At 48.1% G+C, this 27,274-nt stretch overlaps 1 protein-coding gene and 1 pseudogene across 1 annotated transcript; one reads left to right on the top strand and one right to left on the bottom strand.

The window, feature by feature from the left end:
- Positions 1–1,105: 1,105 nt before the first annotated feature.
- On the bottom strand, positions 1,106–26,990 carry NYX (nyctalopin). The gene is made up of 2 exons (XM_050776190.1): positions 26,910–26,990; positions 1,106–2,586 (listed from the first exon to the last, which is right to left on the bottom strand). The coding sequence occupies exons 1-2, from the start codon at positions 26,944–26,946 to the stop codon at positions 1,178–1,180; spliced, it is 1,446 nt and encodes a 481-aa protein (XP_050632147.1). The 5' UTR covers positions 26,947–26,990; the 3' UTR covers positions 1,106–1,177.
- LOC126946167 (gem-associated protein 7-like) lies at positions 3,410–3,785 on the top strand (annotated as a pseudogene).
- Positions 26,991–27,274: the final 284 nt, after the last annotated feature.

Genomic DNA, 27,274 nt, shown 5'->3' with positions numbered 1-27,274 from the left:
AGCTGGGTTTGGTAGGGCCCCTAGGTGGGATTTGGTAGCCCCACCCTCAGACACAGCATACCCGAGCCATGCATGCTTGCTGCAGGCCTGGCTGGCCTTTGCCCTTGCAGTCAAGCCTGGGGGAATATAGTTGGCCAACTCCCAACCTGAGAAATCTCTAAATCCCCTTTCCCAGCTACTGGCTGCCTCCTTCCCTCTTGGCCGTAGTGTGCAGCCCATAATAATTTCTACACCTAATGGAATCATCCAAGCTGGAGCCTCCCTGCCCCGCTCTCTGTGTCTTCCGGACATTCTTCCCACAAAACGCTAAGAAAAAAGGATTGTGTGGCCTCCTGGGAGATTCACAATGAATGTTAGCATATGAAAGACTCTGAAAAGTCCAGCAGTACAGAAACTGGTTTAACCTTTTTTTTTTTTTAATCCTCGGACTTTACAAATTTATTTGTCCACAAACACACCCCCTGCTGCCCCTTTTTTCCCTACCCTGCCCTAAAGTTCCTTTGTGGCTAGGGCCAGCCCTGGGAATAACTGTGGAGTAAATGAACTGGATCTTTGTTTTAAACGCCTCCTAAAACATCTCAGACCCCAGGAACCACCGCCACCCTTTGTCTTAAGTCTCTCTCCCATCTCCTTTCTCTCACGTCCTGCCCACCTTCCTGAATCCTAGTGTTTCCAGGTCCCTGGAGAGGAGGAGGAGGATTGTGGTAGGAAACAAAGGACTTGGGTATAATGGGTTACCCCGCCAGGAGAACTCGGACGGCTCTTAACTACTTAGCCAATGGAAGTCTCTCTAATTCAGGCCTTGCAGGCACTGTTGCCTGGAAGATGGTGGGGTGGGGTGGGATGGGGTGGGGAGGAGAGAGGAGAGGAGGGGAGGGGAGGGGAGGGGATGTGAAGCCCTAGAAGCTTCCGAGTCCTAGTCTTCCCACCCGAGGGCCCACGTTCATTCTTGGCCCACGTTCTTTTCCAATGGATGCCCGTGTGACAAGAGCAGAAATACATACCATCCTCCCCCTCGAGTGGCATGTCCCTGTGTTCTCCCTGGGGCCATCTCTGGAGGGAAACGGTTCATTTCACCCTCCACTGGGATTTTCACCTCTGCCCCCCATCCCGTCTCCTCTCCCCTTTCCACAAACACTCTCAAGCCCAGTTAAGCAAACTTTGCCCCTCTGGCCAGTCAGTCCATCTGCAGGCCAAACACCACGTGCTGGGCCACACTGGGCAGAAGACAAGAGGTGAGGAGAAACCAGGGCTGCCGGCCAGCGCCTCCCACCCCACGGGAGGAGAGGCTGTAGGACAGGGAGGCGTTGGCCAGCCCCCCAGTGGTGTTGGCCTCCTCCTCCACCAGGACCCTCGGGGCCAGCAGCTTGGAGAGGAGGCTGCTGAACCTGCTCACGGTGGTGGCCGCTGGTTCTGGGGACGGGCCTGGACTGGACGTGGTGAGGTTCAGCTCCTCGGGGTCCACACAGAGGCCATTGGAGGAGCGCCCGAAGGTCACCCGGCTGAGGTCCAGGCCGGCCACGGAGCCCGGGGAGGCGCACGGCACGTCGGTGACACGCCCGGAGCCCTCCATCCAGTCCCGCAGCCACTCCAGGCGGCAGTCGCAGCACCACGGGTTGCGGAAGAGGAAGAGGCGGCCCAGGAAGAAGCCGGGCTGGAAGGCGGCCCAGGCGAGCACGGTGAGGCGGTTGCTGTTGAGGTGCAGGGCGAGGAGGCCCGAGAGGTTCTGGAAGGCGCCCTCCTCCACGAAGGCGATGCTGTTGCGGTCCAGGTAGAGCAGCTCGAGCTCGGCCAAGTCAACGAACCAGGCGCGCGCCACGCGGTCCAGTGCGTTGCCACCCAGGTTGAGCGTGCGCAGGCGCCGCAGGCCGCGGAAGGCGTCGGCCGGGAGCTCGGCCAGCAGGTTGTCGTTGAGCAGCAGATGCTCCAGGACGCCACAGTCACCGAAGGCGCCAGCGTGCACGGCACGGACGCGGTTGGCCTGCAGGCTGAGCGAGCGCAGGCGGCGCAGGCCCTGCAGCGAGCTGGAGGCCACCGCCTCGATGCGGCCGCGCTCCAGGTGCGCGTGCGTCAGGTTGGCCAGGCCCCGTAGCGCGCCCGGCACGCGGCGGAACAGGTTGTCGAAGGCGGCGAGCTCGCGCAGGGCCGGCAGTTCGGCCAGGAGGCGCTCGGGCACGCTGAAGAGGCGGCAGGCGGCTAGGTCCAGGCGGCGCAGGCGGCCGAGCGCCGCGAAGGTGCGCGCGTGCAGGTAGCGTAGATCGCCGTTGTGCGCCAGGCGCAGCTCAGCCAGGCGCGGCAGGCCCTTGAAGGCGCCGGGCGTGATGAAGGACAGGTTGTTGTGGCGCAGCGACAGGCGGCGCAGGGACGGCAGCGTGCCGAAGGCCCGCTCGCCCAGGAAGCGCAGGCGGTTCCGGTCCAGGTCGATGGAGACCGCCTCGCACGGGAAGTCGGCCGGCACCCGCAGGAGGCCCGCGCGGTCGCAGCGCACTGAGCAGCCGCGCTCCACAGTGCTGCAGGCGCAGGCGGTGGGACAAGCCCGAGCGCAGGCCCCCACGGCCCGGGCTCTGGGCAGGCCGAGGACCACCACTGCGGGGACAGGGTGGTGGGGGGCCGGGAAGGAGGAGAAAAGAGAAAAAAGGAGCAACAGTCAGCCAAAGGTCACCCCAGGAAAAATCCTGCCTGCCCGGGCAGCAGGATGCAGGCCCTCCACCGAGTTATCCTGTGTCCGGCGCATGGCCTCTTCCCACCTCCGCGGCCTCACACGGGTTTATCCACCTAAGACACCCGCTCCTTTGCTTTCCAGTTACCTTAATCAGCAAAACCCAGCTGCAATCCCTGCAGCTGACCCCAGTCTAAACTCCCTCCTGCCTTTACCACCACTAGTGTGCTCCCAGTGTGGCAGGCCAGGTTTCACTAACGCAGGCCTCCTATAACAACTGTTTCAGCACTGACTGAATGGTTAAGTATTAAAAGCTGGCCGGTCGCAGTGGCTCATGCCTGTAATCCTAGCACTTTGGGAGGCCGAGGCGGGTGGATCACCTGAGCTCAGGAGTTCACACCAGCCTGAGCAACATGGTGAAACTCCGTCTCTACTAAAAATACAAAAATTAGCCGGGCGTGGTGATGGGCGCCTGTAATCCCACCTACTCGGGAGGCTGAAGCACGAGAATCCCTTGAACCCGGGAAGCGGAGGTTCCAGTGAGCTGAGATCACACCACTGCACTCTAGCCCGGGCGACAGAGTGAGACTCCGTATCAAAACTAAATAAATAATATTGCCCGCGACCACGTGTGTTGGTGGCGGTGGCGCGGGCAGAACCCAGGCTCCGCGGCTCGGGGCCTGCCCGGGCCTCTACTGCGGGGCGCCGGCAGAAGTGGGGGCGCCAGTAGTCACGGACCTCGCCAAGACAATGCAGGCTCCAGTGACCTTTTCCGTGCCTGTGCTCCAGCTGCCCCAAGGCCCTGATGGCCTCAGCCGTGGCTTTGCCCCTGAAGCCAGAGGTTCCTGAAATCCAGGAGTGTCCCGTAGCTCAAGAATCCCTGGAATCCCAGGAGCAGCGGGCCTGAGCCGCCCTTCTGGAGCGTTACCTCCGCAGCCTGCTGGCCATGGTGAATCGTAAGGTGAGCTTCACATTGCACGAGGGTGTGCGTGTGGCCACCCACTTTGGAGCCACTGACCTGGATGTGGCCAACTTCTACGTGTCACAGCTACAGACTCCCATAGGTATGCAAGCAGAGGCGCTGCTCTGATGCAGTGACATTATTTCATATACCTTCAAGCCATAAAGATATTGTTCACCTTTATGCTTGAGGCTAAGCCACTGTATCCCAGGTCTCCCAATGTTCCCGAGCCAGGAACTCTGAGTCCCATGGAGTTATGAGCTCCCGTGGAATTTTGAGCCAAGCTTTAAGGAAGTCTGGACTCCTGAGACCTCCTGAATCTAGTCAGTAAAATTCTGCAACTCTAAGAATTCTAAGATCCCATTGGAAGGAATGCTCTACCTCGAATTCAGAACTCTGAATTCTACAGAAATATGGGCCTGATGCCATTTCCTGAAGACTGGGGCATCGGGGTGTGGTGATAAAGGAGGACAGACTTTACAGGGGGAAGTTGTTTATTAAAGAGGTTGCAAAGTTCAGCCACCCTGAAGATACTCCCCAGTGCTCCCCTCCTTCTAAAGAACCAGTTACCCCAGGAAAAAAAAAAAAAAAAAAAATATATATATATATATATATATATATATATATATATATATATATATATATATATATAAAAGCCAGTGCCCTTATACAAAGACTGGAAGGTAACAAAAGCCCAAAAAGAGTTTTGCCCAGGCCTTTCCTGGGCCTTAAAGCATGACAAGATAATGAAATAATTCTTAACAGGACCCATTTAGGATTAAACAAGTTTTACTGGGGGTCTAAACTCCCCAGACCTCCACAAACAAGTTTATTGGGGGTCTGAAGGAACTCCCCAAACCTCCATGATTTAGCAGGAGACAAGATAAGGGTAGTCACCCCAGCACCTGGACCCATCTAGATTAAGTAAATTTACTGAGGCTCCAGAGGAAGGTCTTCAAAACTCAGATTTTAGTTACAGAGTAAAAGAAGTTAATCACTTATGCCTTTAGATGAATGCACACATACACGTGGACATATAGCTTAGAAGGTGTATAAACTCTGGGTCAGGTGCGGTGGCTCACGCCTGTAATCCCAGTACTTTGAGAGGCCAAGGTGGGCAGATCACCTGAGGTCAGGAGTTCGAGACTAGCCTGGCCAACATGTGTGAAACTCCGTCTGTACTAAAAGTACAAAAATTAGCCAGGCATGGTGGTGGGCACCTGTAATCCCAGCTACTCGGAAGGCTGAGGCAGGAGAATTGCTTGAACCTGGGAAGCAGAGGTTGCAGTGAGCTGAGATAGTGCCATTGCACTCCAGCCTGGGTGACAAGAGTGAAACTCCATCTCAAAAAAAAAAAAAAAGGCCGGGCGCGGTGGCTCAAGCCTGTAATCCCAGCACTTTGGGAGGCCGAGGCGGGTGGATCACGAGGTCAGGAGATCGAGACCATCCTGGCTAACATGGTGAAACCCCGTCTCTACTAAAAATTAACAAAAAAAAAACTAGCCGGGCGTGGTGGCGGGCGCCTGTAGTCCCAGCTACTCGGAGGCTGAGGTGGGAGAATGGCGTGAACCCGGGAGGCGGAGCTTGCAGTGAGCCGAGATCGCGCCACTGCACTCCAGCCTGGGCGACACAGCGAGACTCCGTCTAAAAAAAAAAAAAAAAAAAAGAAGGTATATAAGCTCTGGAAAACTTTGTAATTTTGAGTTGGTCTGGAGATATTTTCCAGACCTTTTCCATGTAACCAGTTACAGAAATAAAAACTCCCTCCTTTCCCAGTTCATCTGCATCTCATTATTGGGCTGTGAGCAATAGCAACCCCACCCTCAGTTTGGTCAGGAAACACTAGAATGTGGCCTTGAGGGTTTGTTGTCTGCAGGCCCTGGGGGATCTCCGAGGGCATTGCTGTAGCTTACCCTCTAGACCTGCACTGCCCAATACAGTAGCCACTAGCCCCATGGGCTACTGAGCATTTGAAAAGTGGCTAACCCAAATTGAGATGTGCTATGCATATAGAAGACACACCAGATCTCAAAGACTTAAAAAGAGTAAAATACTGCATCAGTGATTTTTTTTTTTTTTGAGACTGAGTCCTCATTCTGTCGCCAGGCTAGAGTACGATGGCGCTATCTCGGCTCACTGCAACCTCCACCTCCCAGGTTCAAGTGATTCTTCTGCCTCAGCCACCCAAGTAGCTGGGATTACAGGTATGTGCCACCACACCCAGCTAATTGGGTTTTGCCATGTTGGCCAGGCTGGTCTCAAACTCCTGACCTCAGTTGATCCGCCCACCTCGGTCTCCCAAAGTGCTGGGATTATAGGTGTGAGCCACCGCACCCAGCTGCATCAATGATTTTTATACTGATTACATGTTACAATGGTATTTTAGATATATTGGGTTAAATAAAATATTAAAATTAATGTTAACTGTTTCTTTTTACCTTTTTTTAATGTGACTGCTCAGAATTTTTAAACATGTGGCTTGTGTTATATTTCTGTTGGTGCTACTGTAGTTCCTCTCACCAGAAGAATTCAATTCCTGAACATCCCCATTGAGTAAATTATGCCTCAAGGAGGAGGGAGAATTAGGGAGCAGGAGATTGGGAATGAAAGAAAAGCCTATCAATTAATTTTTTTTCTTTAACAGTCACTAAAATTAAGCCAAAAGGACAGCATACTAAATAAAATCAATGACCTTCTTGCACATCTCAAAAGAATTAATTATAGACACTCTGCAGTTAAGTTCCGTTCACCAGTCCTTGCCTGCTAGAACCTTTTTTACATCATCATGGGAGAGTAAGTTGTTTATAAATTACTTTCGTTCTGAGCATTTGAATGGAGGATCAGATAAAGACTTCAAAACCCACCAGTAGGCTTGCCACCTGCAGCAAAGTAGAATGTCATGAGGCTGGGCACAGTGGCTCACGCCTGTGATCCCAGCACTTTGGGAAGCAGAGGTGGGTGGATCACCTAAGGTCAGGTGTTCGAGACTAGCCTGGCCAACATGGTGAAACCCTGTCTCTACTAAAAGTACAAAACTTAGCCGGGTGTGGTGGCATGCACCTGTAATCCCAGCTACTCGGGAGGCTGAGGAAGCAGAATTGCTTGAACCCGGGAGGAAGAGGTTGCAGTGAGCCGAGATTGCATCACTGTACTCTAGCCTGGGTGACAGAGTGAGACTGTCTCAAAAAAAAAAAAAAAAAAAAGGTAGAATGTCGTGGCCTGCTACCCTGTGGAAGCCAGAGGCCCCAAGCCCAATCTTGGGGACCAATGGAAAAGGCAGCATGGTAGGTGCACAATGTTTATTTCGTGATTAGGGGCAGCTCTATCTGAAATTCCTGCAGGAGAGCAAACAGTACCCCTCAGGAGGCTGAGGCAGGAGGATTACTTGAGCCCAGGAGTTCAGGGTTACAGAGAGCTATGATTGGACCACTGAACTCCAGCCTGGACAACAGAAAAAGACCTTGTCCCCCCAAAAAGTAATAAATTAAGTCGCTGGGCACGGTGGCTCGCGCCTGTAATCCCAGCACTTTGGGAGGCAGAGGCGGACAGATCACCTGAGGTCAGGAGTTCGAGACCAGCCTGGCCAACATGGTGAAACCCTGTCTGTACTAAAAATACAAAAATTAGCCAGGTGCAGTGGCGCATGCCTGTAACCCCAGCTACTCGGGAGGCTGATGCACAAGAATCGCTTGAACCCAGGAGGCAGAGGTTGCAGTGAGCCAAGATTGCACCACTGCACTCCAGCCTGGGTGATAGAGCAAGACTCCATCTAAAATAATTAATAATAATAATAATAAGTCAAGTAAATTATCAGAACTGACAGCAAAACTGTATTGGTTTGTTCAGTATGAAGACTAAGTATGTGTTTAGTGAGCCAGAAAAGCAAGGCACCAAAAAAAAATTATTTTAATAATAATATATGTGGATGAGTTATACTGCGATCATGGCAGAGTAGCTTCTATCAGACTAACATTCCCACTGCTATCTATGGTAGACTCTGGACAAAATATGTATATTTTTAAATTGTTTTAGCTGGGCGTGGTGGTTCACGCCTGTAATCCCAGCAGTTTGGGAGGCTGAAGTGGGCGGATCACTTGAGGTCAGGAGTTCAAGACTAGTCTGGCCAGCTGGGTGTGGTGGCTCCCACCTGTAATCCCAGCACTTTGGGAGGCCGAGGCAGGCGAATCACCTGAGGTCAGGAGTTCAAGACCAGTCTGGCCAACATGGCAAAACCCTGTCTCTACTAAAACTACAAAAAAAAAAAAAAAAAAATAGCTGGGCATGGTGGCGGGCACCTGTAATCCCAGCTGCTCGGGAGGCTGAGGCAGGAAAATCGCTTGAACCCGGGAGGTAGAGGTTGCAGTGAGCCAAGATCATGCCATTGCACTCCAGCTTGGACAACAAGAGCAAAAATCCATCTACAAGAAAAACAAAACAAAACAAAAACCAATCTGGCCACCAACATGGCGAAACCCTGTCTCTACTAAAACTACAAAAAAAAAAAAAAAAAAAAATTAGCCAGGCATGTTGGCGGGCACCTGTAATCTCAGCTACTCAGGAGGTTGAGGCAGGAAAATTGCTTGAACCTGGGTGGCAGAGGTTGCAGTGAGCCAGGATAGTGCCATTGCACTGCAGCCTGGGCTACAAGAGAGAAACTCTGTCTCAAAAAAAAAAAAAATTGTTTTAAAGCCCCAGAGAACAACCAAAACAGGCAATCAGAGTTGATGCAACCCTTCAAAGAAGAGACACAAACTAGGTGAGATGTGCATCTAACTGATTTTTCCTCTCAAGACATTTTCTTTCTTTTTTTTTTTTTGGGGGGGGGGGACAAGGTCTCTTCTCTCTGTTGCCCACGCTGGAGTGCAGTGGTGCAGTCTCGGTTCACCACAGCCTTGACCTCCCTGGGCTAGGGTAATCCTCTCACCTGAGCCTCCCAAGTAGCTGGGACTACAAGTATGTATCACCATGCCCAGCTAATGTTTTGTAGAGACAAGGTGTCACTATGTTGCCGAGGCTGGTCTTGAACTCCTGACCTCAAGAGATCCTCCTGCCTCAGCCTCCCAAAGTGCTGGGATCACAGGCGTGAGCCTCTGGGCCCGGCTCTCTCAGGGCATTTTCAAGTCCACACAGCACATGGGGAGTGAAGCTAAAGGAGAAAGCAAGCTGAGCTGACAGCTTAGAGATCAGCATTTATAGCTGCCACAGTGGCTGGAAATTGAGGAGGGAAAACATGGAAAATAGGGAGCCTCAAAAGAGGAGCCACAAAGTTGGTATACAGGTTCCCCTTATGTCTTTGACTGAGTTCTGAAGGGCATATGTGTGGGATGACTCCAAGGAGCCCAAGGGGAAAGCAAGAACTAAACACCGAAAGACCTAAACACAGATTTTAGCAATTGCCCAGTGACAGGAGGCAGTTTAAGAGTTCAAGGTCCTGGCTGGGCGTGGTGGTTCAGGCCTATAATCCCAGAACTTTGGGAGGGCAAGGCAGGCAGATCACTTGAGGTCAGGAGTTTGAGACCAGCTTGGCCAACATGGTAAAACCTCATCTTTACTAAAAATACAAAAAAAATTAGCTGGGTGTGGTGACGGGCACCTGTAGTCCCAGCTACTCGGTGGGCAGGTAGTTGGGGCTACAGGTAGAATTGCAGTGAGCTGAGATCATGCCACCGCACTCTAGACTGGGCAACAGAGCAAGGCTCTGTCTTTAAAAAAAAAAAAAAAAAGTTCAAGGTACGCCAAGTTAGAGGAACTTGTCAAATACCTTGAGCTTTCCACTGAAACCCCAAAGGACCATGCCTCAGGAGTGAAGACCATTTCCCAGGACTAAGGGCAAAACTCAAGTAGGCCTACCCTTAAAAAGCCTAAAACCAAGCCTTTCAGGGATCAAGATGATCTGCCAGTAATTTAACTGAATGCCAGAACAAAATTCTACACTCTTCAACAGAAGACAAGAGAATCCAGAGTTTCTACCACTGCCATCCACAGTATCCAGTATACAACCAAATACTACTAGACATGTGAAGAAGCAGCAAACATGACACTTATCAAGAAGAAAAAAAAAAAAAAACAGGCCGGGCGCGGTGGCTCACGCCTGTAATCCCAGCACTTTGGGAGGCCGAGGCGGGCGGATCACGAGGTCAGGAGATCGAGACCATCCTGGTTAACACAGTGAAACCCCGTCTGTACTAAAAATACAAAAAAATTAGCCGGGCGTAGTGGTGGGCGCCTGTAGTTCCAGCTACTCGGGAGGCTGAGGCAGGAGAATGGCGTGAACCCGGGAGGAGGAGCTTGCAGTGAGCTGAGATCACACCACTGCACTGCACTCCAGCCTGGGCGGCAGAGCGAGACTCTGTCTCAAAAACAAAAACAAAAACAAAAACAAACAGCAGAAGCGGATTCACAGACAACCTGCATGTTGGAATTACCAAGCAAAGATTTGCTATAAATATGTTAAGGAATTTACAGGAAAAGATGGGTATCATGGGCAAAGACATAGGAAATCTGAATTTTAGAAGAGGTATGGAAACTCTAAAAAGGAACCCAGTAGAAATCTTAGTACTGAAATAAGACAATAGCTAAAATTTTAAAAATTATTGAATAAGATATATAGCAGATTAGACACTGCAGAAGAAAATCTTCATAAACTTGAAGAGAGGCCAATAGTTATTCACCAAAGTGAAGCACAGAGAGAAAAAAAAAAAAGGACGGGGGGGAAAAAAGGACGGGGGGAAAAATTATCAGAGCCTCAATGACCTGTGGAACAATATCAAGCAATTAGACTAATATACATGTATGTGGAGTCTCAGAGGAGAGAAGATACAGAATATGGCTAAAAGATAATTGATGACAGTTTCCAAATTTGATTAAAACAAGAAGCTTAGCAAGCCCCAAGTAACATAAAACACATACACACACACACACACACACACACACACACACACACACACACACGGCCCATCATAGCCAAACTGCTGAGAAACAAAGATAGAAAATTCTTAAAAGTATCCAAAACAAAAAGACATGTTACATAGGGTAAAAAACAGTAAAAGAGAATCACAGTTACGGTCTGAATGTTTATATCCGCCTTCCAAATTTATGTGTTGAAATTCTAACCCCCAAAGTGATGGTATTAGGAGATGGAGACTTTCAGAGGTGCTTAGGTCATGAGAGTGGATGATCAAGAATGGGATTAGTGGCCAGGCACAGTGGCCCATGCCTGTAATCCTAGCACTTTCAGAGGCCGAGGTGGGTGGATCGCTTGAGCCCAGGAGTTTGAGACCAGTCTGGGCAACATGGCAAAACCCTGTCTCTACCAAAAAATACAAAAATTAGCTATGTGTGGTGGCATAGTCCCAGCTACTTGGGAAGCTGAGGTGGGAGGATCGCTTGAGTCCCAGCTACTTGGGAGGCTGAGGTGGGAGGATCGCTTGAGCCCAGGATACAGAGGTTGCAGTAAGTGGAGATCATGCCACTGAATTCCTGCCTGGGCCACAGAGCCAGACCTTGTCTTTTAAAACAAAAAAAAAAAAAAGGGATTAGTGCCCTTTAAGCACTGAATGAAAAGCAAAATCTGGCAACCTAGAATTCTGTCTCTCTCCAGTGAAAATATCTTCAGAAATGAAGGGCAATAGAGATACTTTCAGATAAACAAAATCTGAGAAAATTCTTCTCCAGCAGATCTTCTGCACAAAAAATGAAGACATTCTTCAGTCTGAAGGAAAATGCTGGTAGATGAAAATTAGGTCTACAGGAAGGAATAAAGAGTGATGAAAAAGCAATGGAAATGGTAAGTATGCTACTAAATATAAAAGACTACTGGCTGGGCACGGTGGCTCACCCCTGTAATCCCAGCATTTTGGGAGGCCAGGGCGGGCGGATCACGAGGTCAGGAGATCGAGACCATCCTAGCTAACAAGGTGAAACCCTGTCTCTACTAAAACTACAAAAATTAGCTGGGCATGGTGGCGGGCGCCTGTAGTCCCAGCTACTTGGGTGGCTGAGGCAGGAGAATGGCGTGAACCTGGGAGGTGGAGCTTGCAGTGAGCCAAGACTGCGCCACTGCACTCTAGCCTGGGCAACAGAGTGAGACTCCATCTCAAAAACAAAAACAAAAAAAAAGAGTTGAATGGGCAAACAAATGATATAGCCATACAATGGAATATCACTCAGCAATCAAAAGGAATGACTATTGGACAGTTCGCAAAAAAAGATGTACAAATGGTCAAGAAACATGAAAAAATGCTTGGCCAGGCACGGAGGCTCACACCTGTAATCCCAGCACTTTGGGAGGATGAAGTGGGTGGATCACAAGATCAGGAGTTCAAGACCAGCCTGGCCAACATGGTGAAACCCTGTCTCTAATGAAAATACAAAAATTAGGCATGGTGGCCTGTACCTGTAATCCCAGCTACTTGGGAAACTGAGGCAGGATAATTGCTTGAACCCAGGAGGCAGAGGTTGCAGTGAGCTGAGATCGCACTACTGCACTCCAGCCTGGATGACAGAGTGAGCCTCTGTCTCAGGAAAAAAAGAAAAAAGAAAAAATGTTCAACATCACTAATGATCAGGGAAATGCAAATCAAAACCATAATGCAAAACCACCTTGCTCCTGCAAGAATGGCCATAATCAATAAATCAAAAAATAGTAGATGTTGGTGTGGATGTGGTGAACAGGGAACACTTCTACACTGCTGGTGGGAATGTAAACTGGTACAACCACTATGGAAAACAGTGTGGAGATTCCTTAAATAACTAAAAGTAGAACAATTTGATCCAGCAATCCCACTACTGGGTGTCTACCCAGAGGAAAAGAAGTCATTATATGAAAAAGATACTTGCACACACATGTTTATAGCAGCATAATTCGCAATTGCACAAATATGGAACCAGCCCAAATGTCCATCAGTTAACAAGTGGATAAAGAAACTGTGGTATATATATGTGATGGAATACTACCCCGCCATAAAAAGGAATAAATTAATGGCATTCACAGCAACCTGGATGGGATTGGAGACTATTATTCTAAGTGAAGTAACTGAGGAATGGAAAACCGAACACCATATGTTCTCACTCATAAGTGAGAGCTAAGCTATGAGGATGCAAAGGCATGAGAATGATACAATGGATTTTGGGGACTCAGAGGGAAAGGGTGGGAGGGGGATGAGGGATAAGACTATAATTTGGTTTCAGTGTTTGTTGCTCAGGTGATGAGTGCACCAAAATATCACAAATCACCACTAAAGAACTTCCTCATGTAAGCAAATACCACCTGTTCCCAAAAAACCTATGGAAATTTTAAAAAATGAAAGAGAAAAAAATAATGTTAAAATTGCCAAAAAAAGGAATGACTATTGATACCTACAACATGGATGAATCGTGATAATTCTGCCGAGTGAAAGGAGCCAGACCAAAAAAAGAAAGAGTATATATTGTGTGATTCCACTTACATAAAATTCTAGAAACTGCAAACTAATCTATAGTAACAGAAAGATCAGGGGTCGCCTGGGGATGAGTAGGGAGGCAGAGAAGGGTAGGAGGGAGAGGTTATAATGGGGCATGATTCTTGGGGGTGATGGATATGTTCATTATCTTGATTGTGGTGATAGTTTCATGAGGATACACTTTACTTTTTTTTTTTTTTTTTTTTTGAGACGGAGTCTCGCTCTGTCGCCCAGGCTGGAGTGCAGTGGCGCGATCTCGGCTCACTGCAAGCTCCACCTCCCGGGTTCACGCCATTCTCCTGCCTCAGCCTCCCGAGTAGCTGGGACTACAGGCGCCCACAACCGCGCCCGGCTAATTTTTTTTGTATTTTTAGTAGAGACGGGGTTTCACCGTGGTCTCGATCTCCTGACCTTGTGATCCGCCCGCCTCGGCCTCCCAAAGTGCTGGGATTACAGGCGTGAGCCACCGCGCCCGGCTGAGGATACACTTTAAATATTAATTGTATGTATGTAGGTATGTCTTATATATATGACTATATAGAATGTAAAAATAACTCCTACAAATGAATAATGAAAAGACAAGTAAAAATGGGTGATTGCTTTCACTTTGCCAGTGAAGAAGAAGAAGAAAATTTTTAAAAATTTATTTTAAAAAATGGATAAAAGACTTGAATGCTTGACAAAAGAATAGGCCGGGTGCGGTGGCTCACGCCTGTAATCCCAGCACTTTGGGAGGCCGAGGTGGGCAGATCACCTGAGGTCAGGGGTTCGAGAACAGCCCAGCCAACATGGCAAAACCCCATCTCTGCTAAAAATACAAAAATTAGCCAGACATGGTAGAGGGTGCCTGTAATCCCAGCTACTCAGGAGACTGAGGCAGGAGAATCACTTGAACCCAGGAGGCAGAGGCCGCAGTGAGCTGAGATGGCACCACCGCACTCCATCCTGGGTGACAGAGTGAAACCTTGTCTCGAAAAAAAAAAAAAAAAATAGAATATATTACATGGCCATTAAGCACATGAAAAGGTGCTCAGCGTCATTAGGCATCAGAGAAATGCAAATTAAAACTACAGTGAGATTTCCCTACACATTCACTAGAATGCTAAAATTCAAAAGACTGATAACCCCAGATGTTGATGAGGATGGAGAACAACTAGATTCTTTCGCATAGTTGATGGGAGTGTAAAATAGTTCCATAGCTTTGTAAAACTTTGGCAATATCTATTAAAGCTAAACATATGCCTATCATGTGATTCAGCAATTCCACTCCTAAGTATTTGCCCAAGAAAAAAGAAAAAGAAAAAAAAAAAAAGTCCACAAAGAGACTATAGAAGAATGTTCATAAAGGCTAATTTATAATTGATAAAAAGTAGAAATTACCCAACAGTAGAATGGAGAAATAAATTATAATTTATTTGTAGAGTAGAATACTACTCAGCAATAAAAGGAACAAACTACAAGCAATAAAAACATGTTAAAAGAAACTTGACACAAAAGAAACATACTATACAATGACATTTTTTTTCTTTTTTTTTTCTTTTTTTTTTTTTTTCAAAGATGGAGTATCACTCTGTCACCCAGGTTGGAGTATAGTGGTGCAATCTCACCTCACTGCAACCTCTGCCTCCTGGGTTCAAGCAATTCTCCTGCCTCAGCCTCCCGAGTAGCTGGGATTACAGGCACACACCACCATGCCTGGCTAATTTTTGTACTCTTAGTAGAGACGAGGTTTCACCATGTTGGCCAGCCTGGTCTCAAACACCTGACCTCATGATCCACCCTCCTCAGCCTCCCGAAGTGCTGGCATTACAGGCACCCACCACCACACCCAGATAATTTTTGTATTTTTAGTAGAGATGGGGTTTCACCATGTTAGTCATGCTGGTCTCGAATTCCTGACCTCAGGAGATCTACCTGCCTCGGCCCCCCAAAGTGCTGGGATTACAGGCGTAAGCCACTGCACACAGCCTATATGATAACATTTACGTGCAGTCCTAGAACAGAGCTGCTGGGAGTGGCTCGGGGCAGCTCAACAGAACAAGACCTACAGATGGAAGCAACCCCAAATGACAGCAAATATCTACAGGACGTAGTTTAGGTACTGTGGTAACATATGTTATCTGGGTAATAAGAACATGTATAATACTACTCAAATTAACTAAATTGTATGGGTTTCTTTTGCTCTTATAACAATGAGCTTTTTGTTGTCGTTGGTGGTGGTGTTGTTTTTTGAGATGGAGTCTCGCTCTGTTGCCCACGCCGGGGTGCAGTGGCGCCATCTTGGCTCACTGCAACCTCCACCTCTTGGGTTCAAGTGATTCTCCTGCCTCAGCCTCCCAAGTAGCTGGGACTACAGGCACCTGCCACCACACCTGGCTAATTTTTTTGTATTTTTGGTAGAGGCGGGGTTTCACCATGTTAGCCAGGCTAGTCTTGAACACCTGACTTCAGGTGATCCGCCCACTTTGGTCTCCCAAACTCCTGGGATTACAGGCATGAGCCGCTGCACCTGGCCAACAACCAGCTTTTTTTTTTTATATGGAGTCTCGCTCTGTCGCCCAGGCTGGAGTGCAGTGGCGCGATCTCAGCTCACTGCAAGCTCTGCCTCCCAGGTTCACGCCATTCTCCTGCCTCAGCCTCCCAAGTAGCTGGGACTACTGGCGCCCGCCACCACGCCCGGCTAATTTTTTATATTTTTAGTAGAGACGGGGTTTCACCATGTCAGCCAGGATGGTCTCAATCTCCTGACCTCATGAGCCACCCGCCTTGGCCTCCCAAAGTGCTGGGGTTACAGGTGTGAGCCAGCGCGCCTGGCCCAACAACCAGCTTTTAATAAGAATTTGCTTAGGGCCGGGCGTGGTGGCTCATGCCTATAATCTCAGCACTTTGGGAGGCTGAGGTGGGTGGATCTCTTGAGGTCAGGAGTTTGAGACCAGCCTGGCCAACATGGTGAAACCCCATCTCTACTAAAAATACAAAAATTAGTTGGGCATGGTGGCATGCACCTGTAGTCCCAGCTCCTTGCGGGGAGGGGGACTGAGGCAGGAGAATCACTTGAATCCGGGTGGCAGAGGCTGCAGTGAGCCAAGATCATACAACTGCACTCCAGCCTGGGCAATAGAGTGAGACTCCGTCTCAAAAAGAATTTGCTCAGGGCTGAGCTTGCTATGGACATTATTCCATTTAATATGACAGCCATACAAGATAAGGATTATTCTTCTCTTCTCATGAAAGAGGAAACTGAGGTTCAGGGCGGTTAAATGATGCCAACCTTTGTTTGTTTTTCACTATACTGTACTATCTCACACCCCACACACCTAGCCTTTCTGAACTTTCATTGCTTTAACTGTAAACTGAAGAAACTGCATACTATGGTTTGAATATGTCCTCCTGAGTTCACGTGTTGGAGACTTAAACCCCACTGCAATCATGTTGAGAGGTGGGCTCTTTAAGAGGTGGTTAGGTCATGAGGCCTCTGCTCTCATGAATGGATTAATGTCATTATTGCAAAAGTAGATTTGTTATAAAAGCAGGTTCAGCCCCCTCTTGCTCTCTCACACTTCCACCTTCCGCCATGGGATGGCGCCGCATGAAGGCTTTTACTTGATGTGAGCCCCTCAATCCTAGACTTCCCAACCTCCAGAACTGTAAGAAGTAAGTATCTGTTCTTTATAAATTGCCCAGTCTCTAGTACTGTTACTGCAGCATGAAATAGACTAAGACACTGCACATCCTGGTCTTTGAGAGACCTTGTAGCTTTCATTTGCCACAGTCTGACAGCAGGTGTTGCCAACCACTGCCTCTAAGAAAAAATACCCCACTCAGAGTTCCATGTGTCTCTGCCACCTCCTCCCAGCCACAGCTGTTTGCACCACAGATGAACACTTTGACCTAAACAGAGCTAATTAGATTCATTCCTTCTCCGTGAAAATGGAATAGGCACTGAATGACTGGTCAGTAAGGTCATGTGAACACCAACCTGTCTAGCTTTGGGGCTGGGGTTTGTACCAAAGCCATGTGCAGGTCAAAGTTATGGGGGAGCAGGAGCAAAGGGCAAGGTGAAGAAGCTGGTGTATTATCTTAATCAGTTCAGGCTGCCGTAACACACTATCGTAGACTTGGTGGCTTACAAACAACAGAAATTGATTTCTCACAGTTCTGGAGGCTGGAAAATCCAAGAGCAAGGCAGATTCTGTGTCTGCCGAGGGCCCACTTCTTGGCTTATAGACAGTTGTCTTCTCACTGTGTCCTCACATGGTGGAGCTCTCTGAAACCTTTTTTTTTTTTTTTTTTGAGACGGAGTTTCATTCTTGTTGCCCAAGCTAGAGGGCAATGGCATGATCTCGGCTCACTGCAACCTCCGCCTCCCGGGTTCAAGCGATTCTCCTGCCTCAGCCTCCTGAGTAGCGGGGATTACAGGCATGCGCCACCATGCCCAGCTAATTTTGTATTTTTAATAGAGACGGGGTTTCACCATGTTGCCCAGGCTGGTGTGAACTCCTGAGCTCAGGTGATCTGCCCACCTCAGCCTCCCAAAGTGCTGGGATTACTGGCATGAGCCACCGAGCCTGGCCTCTGAGGCCTCTTTTATGAGGGCACTAATTCCATTTGTGAGGGTTACATTCTCAGGACCTAATCCCCTCCTAAAGGCCCCACCTCCTAATACCATCATCTTGGAGAGTTGGATTCAATATATGAATTGGGTGGGGAATGAGGGTCACAAACATTCAGACCATAGCATGTGTTCTGGCTCCCCAGCACCATTTAAGCACTCTTTCTACATTTAGGGAATTTCCAACATCGTAAGTCCTGCCTCCTCACGATGGAAGCCAGAAACTTTCTTTCTCAACTCCCTTTGCAGTTAGGGCTCAGGCATGTGACATAGCCTTGTCAGTCAGACACCCAGTGAGACTTGGATTCAGAAGTAGGTACCAGGCAGAAACCAATGTCTGGCCAGAATGGTGGCAGGGGCTTTTAGGCTTGCATTTCTGGCACCCAGTACCCAACATGATTCCCTGGAGCTGCCAGGTATGGCCACCAATGGCAGTGACCACAGGGTTTTTGCTGGAGCTGGGCACTTCCTGGTTTGGGCATTGCTCTGGGCAGTGTGGCCTCTAGTAGGAAGCCTGAGAATACCTAATGTCCCTAAGTAAACTCCTTGACTTCGACGACCTAAAGTAGATGCTTTGCAACAAGAGTCCTGAGCAATATCCTGAATCAGACAGGCTCCATTAATCTCTCTAGAACCATCTTCCTCTTCCTGGCCTCTCCTCTTTTCCTGAAGAACCACGTGATGCAATGGCAGGATCTTGGCTCACTGCAACCTCCACCTCCCAGGTTCAAGCGATTCTCCTGCCTAGTCTCCCAAGTAGCTGGAACTACTGGCATGCACCACCATGCCCAACTAATTTTTGTATCTTTAGTAGAGACGGGGTTCCACCATGTTGACCAGGCTGGTCTTGAACCATCTGGTCAAGTGATCTGCTCTCCTCAGCTTCCCAAAGTGCTGGGATTACAGGCATGAGCCACTGCACCCGGCCAGTGACCTCTTCACCTTAGCAGAGAAAACAACTCAAATTCAGGACCATGCAGCACCCCTCAACCAAAAGGAAACTGCTCCCCATTCACTGACAGGAAATACATAACATCAAATCAAACACTGTTTAGGACATCCCTGGTTTTGCTGAATCCAAATGAAAAAATAGCCTCTCCCGGAATCAGCAGTGAGCATTCCAAAAACAAGTCTCCTTGGCTATTCAGAGCTGAGTTCCATGGGAATACCTTGGCCAGAAAAACATTTACCAAATTAAAAATAAAGATTACAGTTTGTGAAAAGAGAAGGTGAAACTCATTTGGCAGTTGCTTAGCAATTTCTCTTCTTGCACCAGTATTTTGGGTAAGGATCCATCTGGAAATTGGAAAAAGGCTTCAGTGCTTTTTATCCCAGTGTGAGGTAGGGAGGGGAAGATGAGAAACAAATGTAGCAGGACTGCCCTGGGCTCATGACAGGTCCCTACTCAGCCAGCCTCTGTCATCACTCCGGGATTCACATGCAAGGCTTTCCAGAACATTCGGTCTTAAAATACTCACCCCGAGGGCACAGCCTCTTGACCTAGTTCTCTCATAAACTCTGAGGACACTAACTCTCATCCCTGTTCTCTCATACTGCTTAAAAAAAAAAAAAGAAAAATCCTCAGGCTGGGCGCAGTGACTCACGCCTGTAATCCCAGCACTTTGGGAGGCCGAGGCAGGTGGATCACCTGAGGTCAGGAGTTCAAGACCAGCCTGACCAACATGGTGAAACCCTGTCTTCACTAAAAATACAAAAAATTAGCCAGGTGTGGTGGTGGTCGCCTGTAATCCCAGCTACTCAGGAGGCTGAGGCAGGAGAATCACTTGAATCCAGGAGGTAGAGGTTGTAGTGAGCCGCGATCGCACCACTGCACTCCAGCCTGAGCGACAGAGTGAGACTCCGTCTCAAAAAAACAAAAAACAAACAAAAAAAACTCAGACAACCTCTCTCAGTTTCCTCATCTGTAATGTGTAGACAGTTATGGGGGACCGATGTGTCTTGTTGCTTGACATAGCTGTGAAAACACTGGCCCAAGCCAGGTGTGGGCTCTATGAACCATTCTTGTCACAGGATTAAACCTCATCAAGGCACAAATCCTTCAAAGACCATGCAGAGGCCAGGTGCAGTGGCTCATGCCTGTGATCCCAGCACTTTGGGAAGCCAAGATGGGAGGATCATTTGAGCCCAGAAGTTCAAGATGGGCCTGGGCAACATGGCAAGACCTCATCTCTACAAAAAATACGAAAATTAGCCAGGTATGATGATGCACACCTGTACTCCTAGCTACTTGGGAGGCTGAGGTGGGAAGATTGCTTGAGCTGGGGAGGTCGAGGCTGCAGTGAGCTGTACCTGTGACACTGCACTCCAACCTAGGCGACGGAGTGAGATCCCGTCTTTAAAAAAAGGATCGGCTGGGCATGGTGGCTCACACCTGTAATCCCAGCACTTTGGGAGGCCGAGGTGGGCGGATCACAAGGTAAGGAGTTCAAGACCAGCCTGGCCAATATGGTGAACCCTGTCTCTACTGAAAATACAAAAATTATTCAGGCGTGGTGGCATGCACCTGTAGTCCCAGCTACTCGGGAGGCTGAGGCAGAAGAATCGCTTGAACCTGGGAGGCGGAGGTTGCAGTGAGCTGAGATCGCACCACTGCACTCCAGCCTGGGCGACAGAGACTCCATCTCAAAAAAAAAAAAAAAAAAAAAAGGACTATGTGGAAATCTGCCCTAGAATGGAAAGCATGACACCAGTTGTCAGAATACTGAAGTTATTACTTGGGGTAGGCTGCAAAAAGGAGTCTGGAGTCTAGGATGGTTCATTTCCAAGGCTGAACATTAGAATCGCCTTGTGGAGCTTTGAAAACTCACAGCACCCAGGCCATACATCAGATCAATTACATCAGAATCTTCAGGGGTGGGATCAGGCATTGGTATGTTTAAAGCTCCACAGGTGATTACAATATGCAGCCAAAGTCAAAAATCAAGGGTCTAGATGCACCAATTTTATAAAAATGGGATTCATCTGTGTGATATAAAGAATCACAAAGTGTAATGTAGAGTTACTGTATGACCTAGCAATTCCATGCCTAGGCATATACCTAGAGGACTTGACAGCAAGGTCTCAAAGAGACAGTTGCACATGCATGTTCACAGCAGCATTATTCACAAAAGTCCAAGGTAGAAACAGTAAATGTCCATCAGTCAATGGATGGATAAGCAAATGTGACATAGCTATACAACGGAGTATTATTTGGCCTTAAAAAGGAATGAAGGCCTGGCACGGTGGCTCACGCCTATAATCCCAACACTTTGAGAGGCCAAGGTAGGCAGATTGCTTGAGTCCAGGAGTTCAAGACCAGCCTGGGCAACATGGTGAAACTCCATCTCTACTAAAAATATAAAAATTAGCTGGGCTTGGTGGAGAAGCGTGCCTGTAGTCTCAGCCACTTGGGGGGTTGAGGCAGGAGAATCTCGTGAGCCTGGGAGGTCCAGGCTGCAGTGAGCTGTGATCATGGCACCACACTCCAGCTTGGGTGACAAAGCGAGACCCTGTCTCAAAAACAAACAATAAAAAGGAATGAAGGACTGACACATGCTACAACATAGATGGACCTCCAAAACATGCTGAGTGACAGAAGCCAGTCATACAAGGCCACATACTTTATGATTCCCTTTATAGGAAATGTCCAGAATATGCCAATCCATAAAGACACAAAGCAGATTCATGGTTGTCAGGGGCTGAGGAGAGGGAAGAATAGGGAGTGACTGCTTAATAGACATGGGGTTTCCTTTTGGGGAGACTAAAATGTCTTGGAACTAGGTAGAGGTGATGGTTGCACAACATTGAGAATGTGCTAGATGCCACCAAATTGTACACTTTAAGATGGTTAATGGGCTGGGTGCAGTGGCCCATGCCTATAATCCCAGCACTTTGGGAGGCCAAGGCGGGTGGATCACCTGAGGTCAGGAGTTTGAGACCAGCCTGGCCAACATGGTGAAACCCTGTCTCTACTAAAAATACAAAAATTAGCTGGGCGTGGTGGTGCGTGCCTGTAGTTCCAGCTACTTGGGAGGCTGAGGCAGGAGAATAGCTTGAACCTGGGAGGTGGAGGTTGCAGTGAGCAGAGAATGTGCCACTGCACTCCAGCCTGGGCGACAGAGCAAGACTCCATCTCAAAAAAAAAAAAAAAAAAAAAAAGAAGAAGAAGAAGAAAATAAGATAGTTAACAGTTAATTTTATCTTGTGTGAATTTTACTTCCGTTTTTTAAAAATGTTACAAGGTGTCCCTGAATCTGGGAAAATAAACACCAGAAATGGCTCCCTGCTTGCGTGTCCTTTTCGGGTGTCCTGGCCAGCCCCTGAGCTGCAAGGAGGCAGGGATGGCCAGCCTCAGGCACCGCATAATGAGGTCTAATGCAGACCAGCTGAGCAGTTTCTCTTTCCTAAGCCCTCGGCTTTTCAAATATGTGCTTTCCCACCTTGAGGTTTGCTAGGAGAACAGTTACTTGGTGTTTCCAACCACAGACTGAGGTTGGAATGTTTCTTTATTCTCATTGTTTTAAAAGAACTTGTTCCTCATGAAACCAAAAATAGCAAGGGAAAATATGGTCAAATTTCTGGTTTCAGCAAAATCTATTTAGCTACCTTGGCTCTAGAAATCATTCTCCTTCCATTCTTGGCAAATGCTACCAAGTAGCTCCTCAGACCAAAACCCAATGCTGGATCTTCAAAACAAGACTGGCTGGAGGAAACAGAAGTGCAGTAGCGGAGACCATGCCGTGGCCTTTGGCCTCCTGTGACCCCAGAACTTGGTTTGCACCCCATGCAGGTACCTTTTGTGACAGGAAAGAAAGGATTTGAGCTGCAGTTTTGCTGGTTAACGTAAGTCATAAGGGATGGAGAAATCCATGTTTCCAGAGGGGTAGTCTGCTGTTGGCCTCGCAGGTCTGGTGAAACGTGGAGATGAACATCTGTCCCATCTGAGGAGAAGAACGCAAGGCCCCAGAAAGTCCTCCGGGCCTAAGTATTAACAATCACCTCAAACTGGAAACAAATGCCCAACAATAGGGGAATGGATAAACTAACCAGTCAGTCTGTACAAATGAATATTACTAGGCAATCAAAAGGAAAAAACTACTCTAACCCACATAATAACATTGATGAATCTCACATACGTATTGCCTGATACACCACAGTGCCTGACACACCACAGTGCCTGACACACCACAGTGCCTGACTGTGGACAGTGAAGGATTTTTTCTGCTTCTGGTACAGCCACTCTCTCCCTCTAGCCTTCTTTTTTTCTTTTTCTTTTTTTTTTTTTTTTTTGAGACAGAGTCTTGCTCTGTCACCCAGGCTGGAGTGCAGTGGCCGGATCTCAGCTCACCACAAGCTCTGCCTCCCAGGTTTACGCCATTCTCCTGCCTCAGCCTCCCAAATAGCTGGGACTACAGGCGCCCGCCACCTCGCCCGGCTAGTTTTTTGTATTTTTAGTAGAGACGGGGTTTCACCGTGTTAGCCAGGCTGGTCTCGATCTCCTGACCTCGTGATCCGCCCGTCTCGGCCTCCTAAAGTGCTGGGATTACAGGCTTGAGCCACCGTGCCCGGCCTCTTTTTTTCTTTTAAATCAAGTTGATTAAGGTATACTTTACTTACAATAAAATGTACCCATTTTAAGTGTGCAGTTCGGTAAGTATAATACATGTATACATGCCTGTGTAACCACCACCCCAATCAAGACTTAGAACATGTCTGGACGGGCACCCAGCACTTTGGGAGGCCGAGGCAGGAAAATTGCTTGAGGTCAGGAGTTCAAAACCAGCCAGGGCAACATGGCGAAACCCCATCTCTACAACAAAAAACAAGAATTAGCCGGCATGGTGGTGCATGTTTAGTCCCAGCTACTCGGGAAGCTGAGGTGGGAGGATGCTTTGAGCCCAGGAAGTTGAGGCTGCAGTGAGCCATAATCGTACCACTGCACTCCAGCCTGGGCAACAGAGCAAGACCCTGTCTCAGAACAACAACAACAACAACAACAGCAACAGCAAAAACACCTAAAACATTTCTACCACCCAGAAAGTTTCCTCAGGCTCCTTTGACTTCAGTCCTTTCTCCACCTCTGGCTCCAGGCAACCACTGATCTGCTTTCTGAACTACAGATTAGTTTTGCCTGTTTTAGAACTTCACAGAAATGAAATCAAGGCCGGGTGCAGTGGCTCACACCTGCAATCCCAGCACTTTGGGAGGCCGAGACAGGTGGATCACCTGAGGTCAGGAGTTCAAAAACAGCCTGGTCAACATGGCAAAACCCCGTATCTATTAAAAATACAAAACTTAGCAGAGCATGGTGGGGGGCACCTGTAATCCCAGCTACTCGGGAGGCTGAGGCACGAGAATCGCGTGAACCCGGGAGGCGGAGGTTGCAGTGAGCCAAGATAGTACCACTACACTTCAGCCTGGTCAACAGAGTGAGACCCTATTCAAAAAAAAAAACCAAAAAACAAAAAACAAAGCCAAACATGTAGGCATTCTAGTTGTATAAGTGGCATCTCATTGTGATTCTATTTCCTATAGACTTCCTTTAAAATGCAAATCTTGGTGGGGCACAGTGGCTCACACCTGTAATCCCAGCACTTTGGAACGCCAAGGCTGGCAGATCACTTGAGGCCATGAGTTCAAGACCAGCCTGGCCAACATGGTGAAACCCCATCTCTACTAAAAATACAAAAATTAGCCGGGTGTAGTGGTGGCGCACGCCTATAATCCCAGCTACTCCAGAGACTGAGGCACGAGAATCACTTGAACCCAGGAGGCAGAGGTTGCAGTGAGCCGAGATCGTGCCACTCCACTCCAGCCTGGGCAACAGAGCGAGACCCTGTCTCAAAAGAAACACACACACACAAAAAAACACAAACACACAACCCCTGACCCTCTTTGAAGACTCAGTGTAGAGAAAGTCACATGTGAAAGACCCTGTAAAGCAAGTTAAGGGGTTCAGATATTATGCTGTGAACAGCGGGAAGACCCCAAGGGTTAACATGGGGGGAGGAGGTGGAGGTATTTGCACTTATGCATCTGAGAAGTGGGGCACTTCCAGGAGCCCTGTGTGTCCAGAGGAGAATTTCTCTTGCCCCAAATTTCCCTGTTGCGAGCCACTTCTGATTTTCCCAAGGTCTTGTTTTGTGAGGCTCACTTAGTCATTTTTTCTCTGGCCAAGGAGGTAGAGCAGTATCCCCGCCTGCTTCTCGGGAACATATTGTCCGTATTGCTTGTGACTCGCAGTCAGAGAAATATTCTCTGTGCTTGCTAGAGTGTGTTTTAAATTAAAGTGCCAGGGGATGTGGAGATGGTCATTAATTTTAAGTGCATCTATTGTTAGCAAATGATGTCACCGCTGAGCTCTCCAACTTGTCACAAGAAGTCTGGATATATTTCGGGTTTCTGTAGCAGGGACAGTTCCTGTTTTGCAGTGTGCGGGCTATGAATACTGTCTGCTTTCTGTGAGGAACGGTAGAGCTTTTGGTGCACGTTTAAAATGATACTGGCTGTTGGAAGCAAACGGTCTGTCCCAATGAGTCAATCAAATTTCATATTTTTTCAAGGTAGGAGGAATGGCAAGAAGTTGGCTGTTAGTAATTATATAAATATCAACCTCCGTTCTTTAGAGCCTCCTCGAGGTAGGAAGTCATGTCCTATTTATCACAGTGTTCCATGTGCCTTGCTCCAATTTTTTTTTATTGCTTATTTATTGAATCTCTTATAAAAGAATTTTCTCAAGGACAAAGACCATGCTATTATATCCCTCATAAATATCCCTTGAGCGTATTGAAGGCACACAGTGTATGCCTGTTGGGTGACTGAACAGAGCAAGTTCTGGTTTTTGAAAAGGTGGAATAAAGAAGAAGAAAACTCCATTACTCCCGTTTTAGAATGATCCGGTAAAATGTTCTCTACCAGCATCGCATACAGAAGTCTATTACATAGATCATATCTCAAAGAATTAAATTCACTCGAGGGTTAGAAAAAAACAGATTCTTTGTGTAGAATCATTTACTGAAGAATTTAAAGGATTTTTCCTCAGGCTATCTCAGTCAGATTGGAACAGCTAGAGCCGGGCAAAATATTTCATAACAAGTCTTCTTGGTATATTAAAGTGCACATAGCAGAGCGAGAAACTTTGACAAATAACTTCAATATCCCATAATCCCACAATTCTAAGACATTTTTCATTTTTTCTTTTTCCTTTAGGAAGATGGTTTTTTTTAAGGGACTTTTGTTTTTAACTAAATGAGTTTAAAATAATGTGATTAGAAACCACTGTAGGCCGGGCATGGTGGTTCACGCCTGTAATCCCAGCACTTTGGGAGGCCAAGGCAGGCGGATCACCTGAGGTCAAGAGTTCAAGACAGGCCGGGCGCGGTGGCTCAAGCCTGTAATCCCAGCACTTTGGGAGGCCGAGACGGGCGGATCACGAGGTCAGGAGATCGAGACCATCCTGGCTAACACAGTGAAACCCCGTCTCTACTAAAAATACAAACAACTTAGCCGGGCGAGGTGGCAGGCGCCTGTAGTCCCAGCTACTCGGGAGGCTGAGGCAGGAGAATGGCGTAAACCCAGGAGGCGGAGCTTGTAGTGAGCTGAGATCCGGCCACTGCACTCCAGCCTGGGTGACAGAGCGAGACTCCGTCTCAAAAAAAAAAAAAAAAAAAAAAAAAAAAAAAAGAGTTCAAGACCAGCCTGGGCAACATGGCGAAACCCCGTCTTTACTAACAATACAAAAAATTAGCTGGGCGTGGTGGCAGGTGCCTGTAGTTCCAGCTACTCAGGAGGCTGAGGCACAAGAATCACTTGAACCTGGGAGGCAGAGGTTGCAGTGAGCCAAGAGCCATGTCACTGCACCCCAGCCTGGGTGACAGAGCGAGACTCCATCTCAAAAAAAAAAAGAAAAGAAAAGAAAAGAAAAAAACCACTGTAGAACTGTAGCTTTTGGTTATTACACCAATGAATTCATATCTGAAATTAGAATAAGAAAATCACCAAGAGGACTGTTTCATATATTCGGCTCAGGAGTTTTGTTTTAAGCAAAGAAAAACCCCCACCACCTGCTGTTTTCTTGCTTTCTCTATCCCCTCCCCCACAATCACAGGGTCAGTGAAACCTGATCAGAAGTGTCCAGATACAGCTGTCCCAGAAGCCACTTTAAAGACTCCTTGGGCAGAAACTCTGTGGCTTCCATGCCTCTTCCCAACCCCTGCACCCACCAGCAGGAGAACTCACCATGCAGAAGCAGGACCAACATCCCTCGGCCTTTCATCCACCCGGTGGCTTAGGACCAGCCAGCCGTGGGATCCCTACCTGAGGGGAGAAAGGACAGGTCACCTAGTGCCCGGGAGGGCCCTGTGAGAACCCTCCCACGCCTCCACACTTCCTCCTGAATGCCCTGCCTTTCTTTCTTCCTTACATCCCTTCCTTCCTAATGACCCTGGTGTTGGGCTAAGACAAACCAGTAACAACAGGCACTCAGCAGCTCCCCGCAAATGGGCAGCTTGGATCCATTAGGAAACCCTTCGCCAGGCTACAGCCCTGACAGCAACTCAGATGGCATCACTGACAACCCAGCAAGGAAATGGATGGAGAGGAAA

This window comes from Macaca thibetana, chromosome X (genome assembly GCF_024542745.1).
Source record: "Macaca thibetana thibetana isolate TM-01 chromosome X, ASM2454274v1, whole genome shotgun sequence".
Lineage (NCBI taxonomy): Eukaryota > Metazoa > Chordata > Mammalia > Primates > Cercopithecidae > Macaca > Macaca thibetana.
The sequence above is the reverse complement of the archived record's forward strand: the minus strand, read 5'-3'. Positions and strand labels throughout refer to the sequence as shown.

Excerpts from the sequence above, each read along its gene's own strand:
- NYX (XM_050776190.1), bottom strand. The coding sequence starts at position 26,946 with ATGAAAGGCCGAGGGATGTTGGTCCTGCTTCTGCATG. Across the intron at positions 2,587-26,909 it reads GTTGGTCCTGCTTCTGCATG|TGGTGGTCCTCGGCCTGCCC; the intron begins GTGAGTTCTCCT and ends CTGTCCCCGCAG.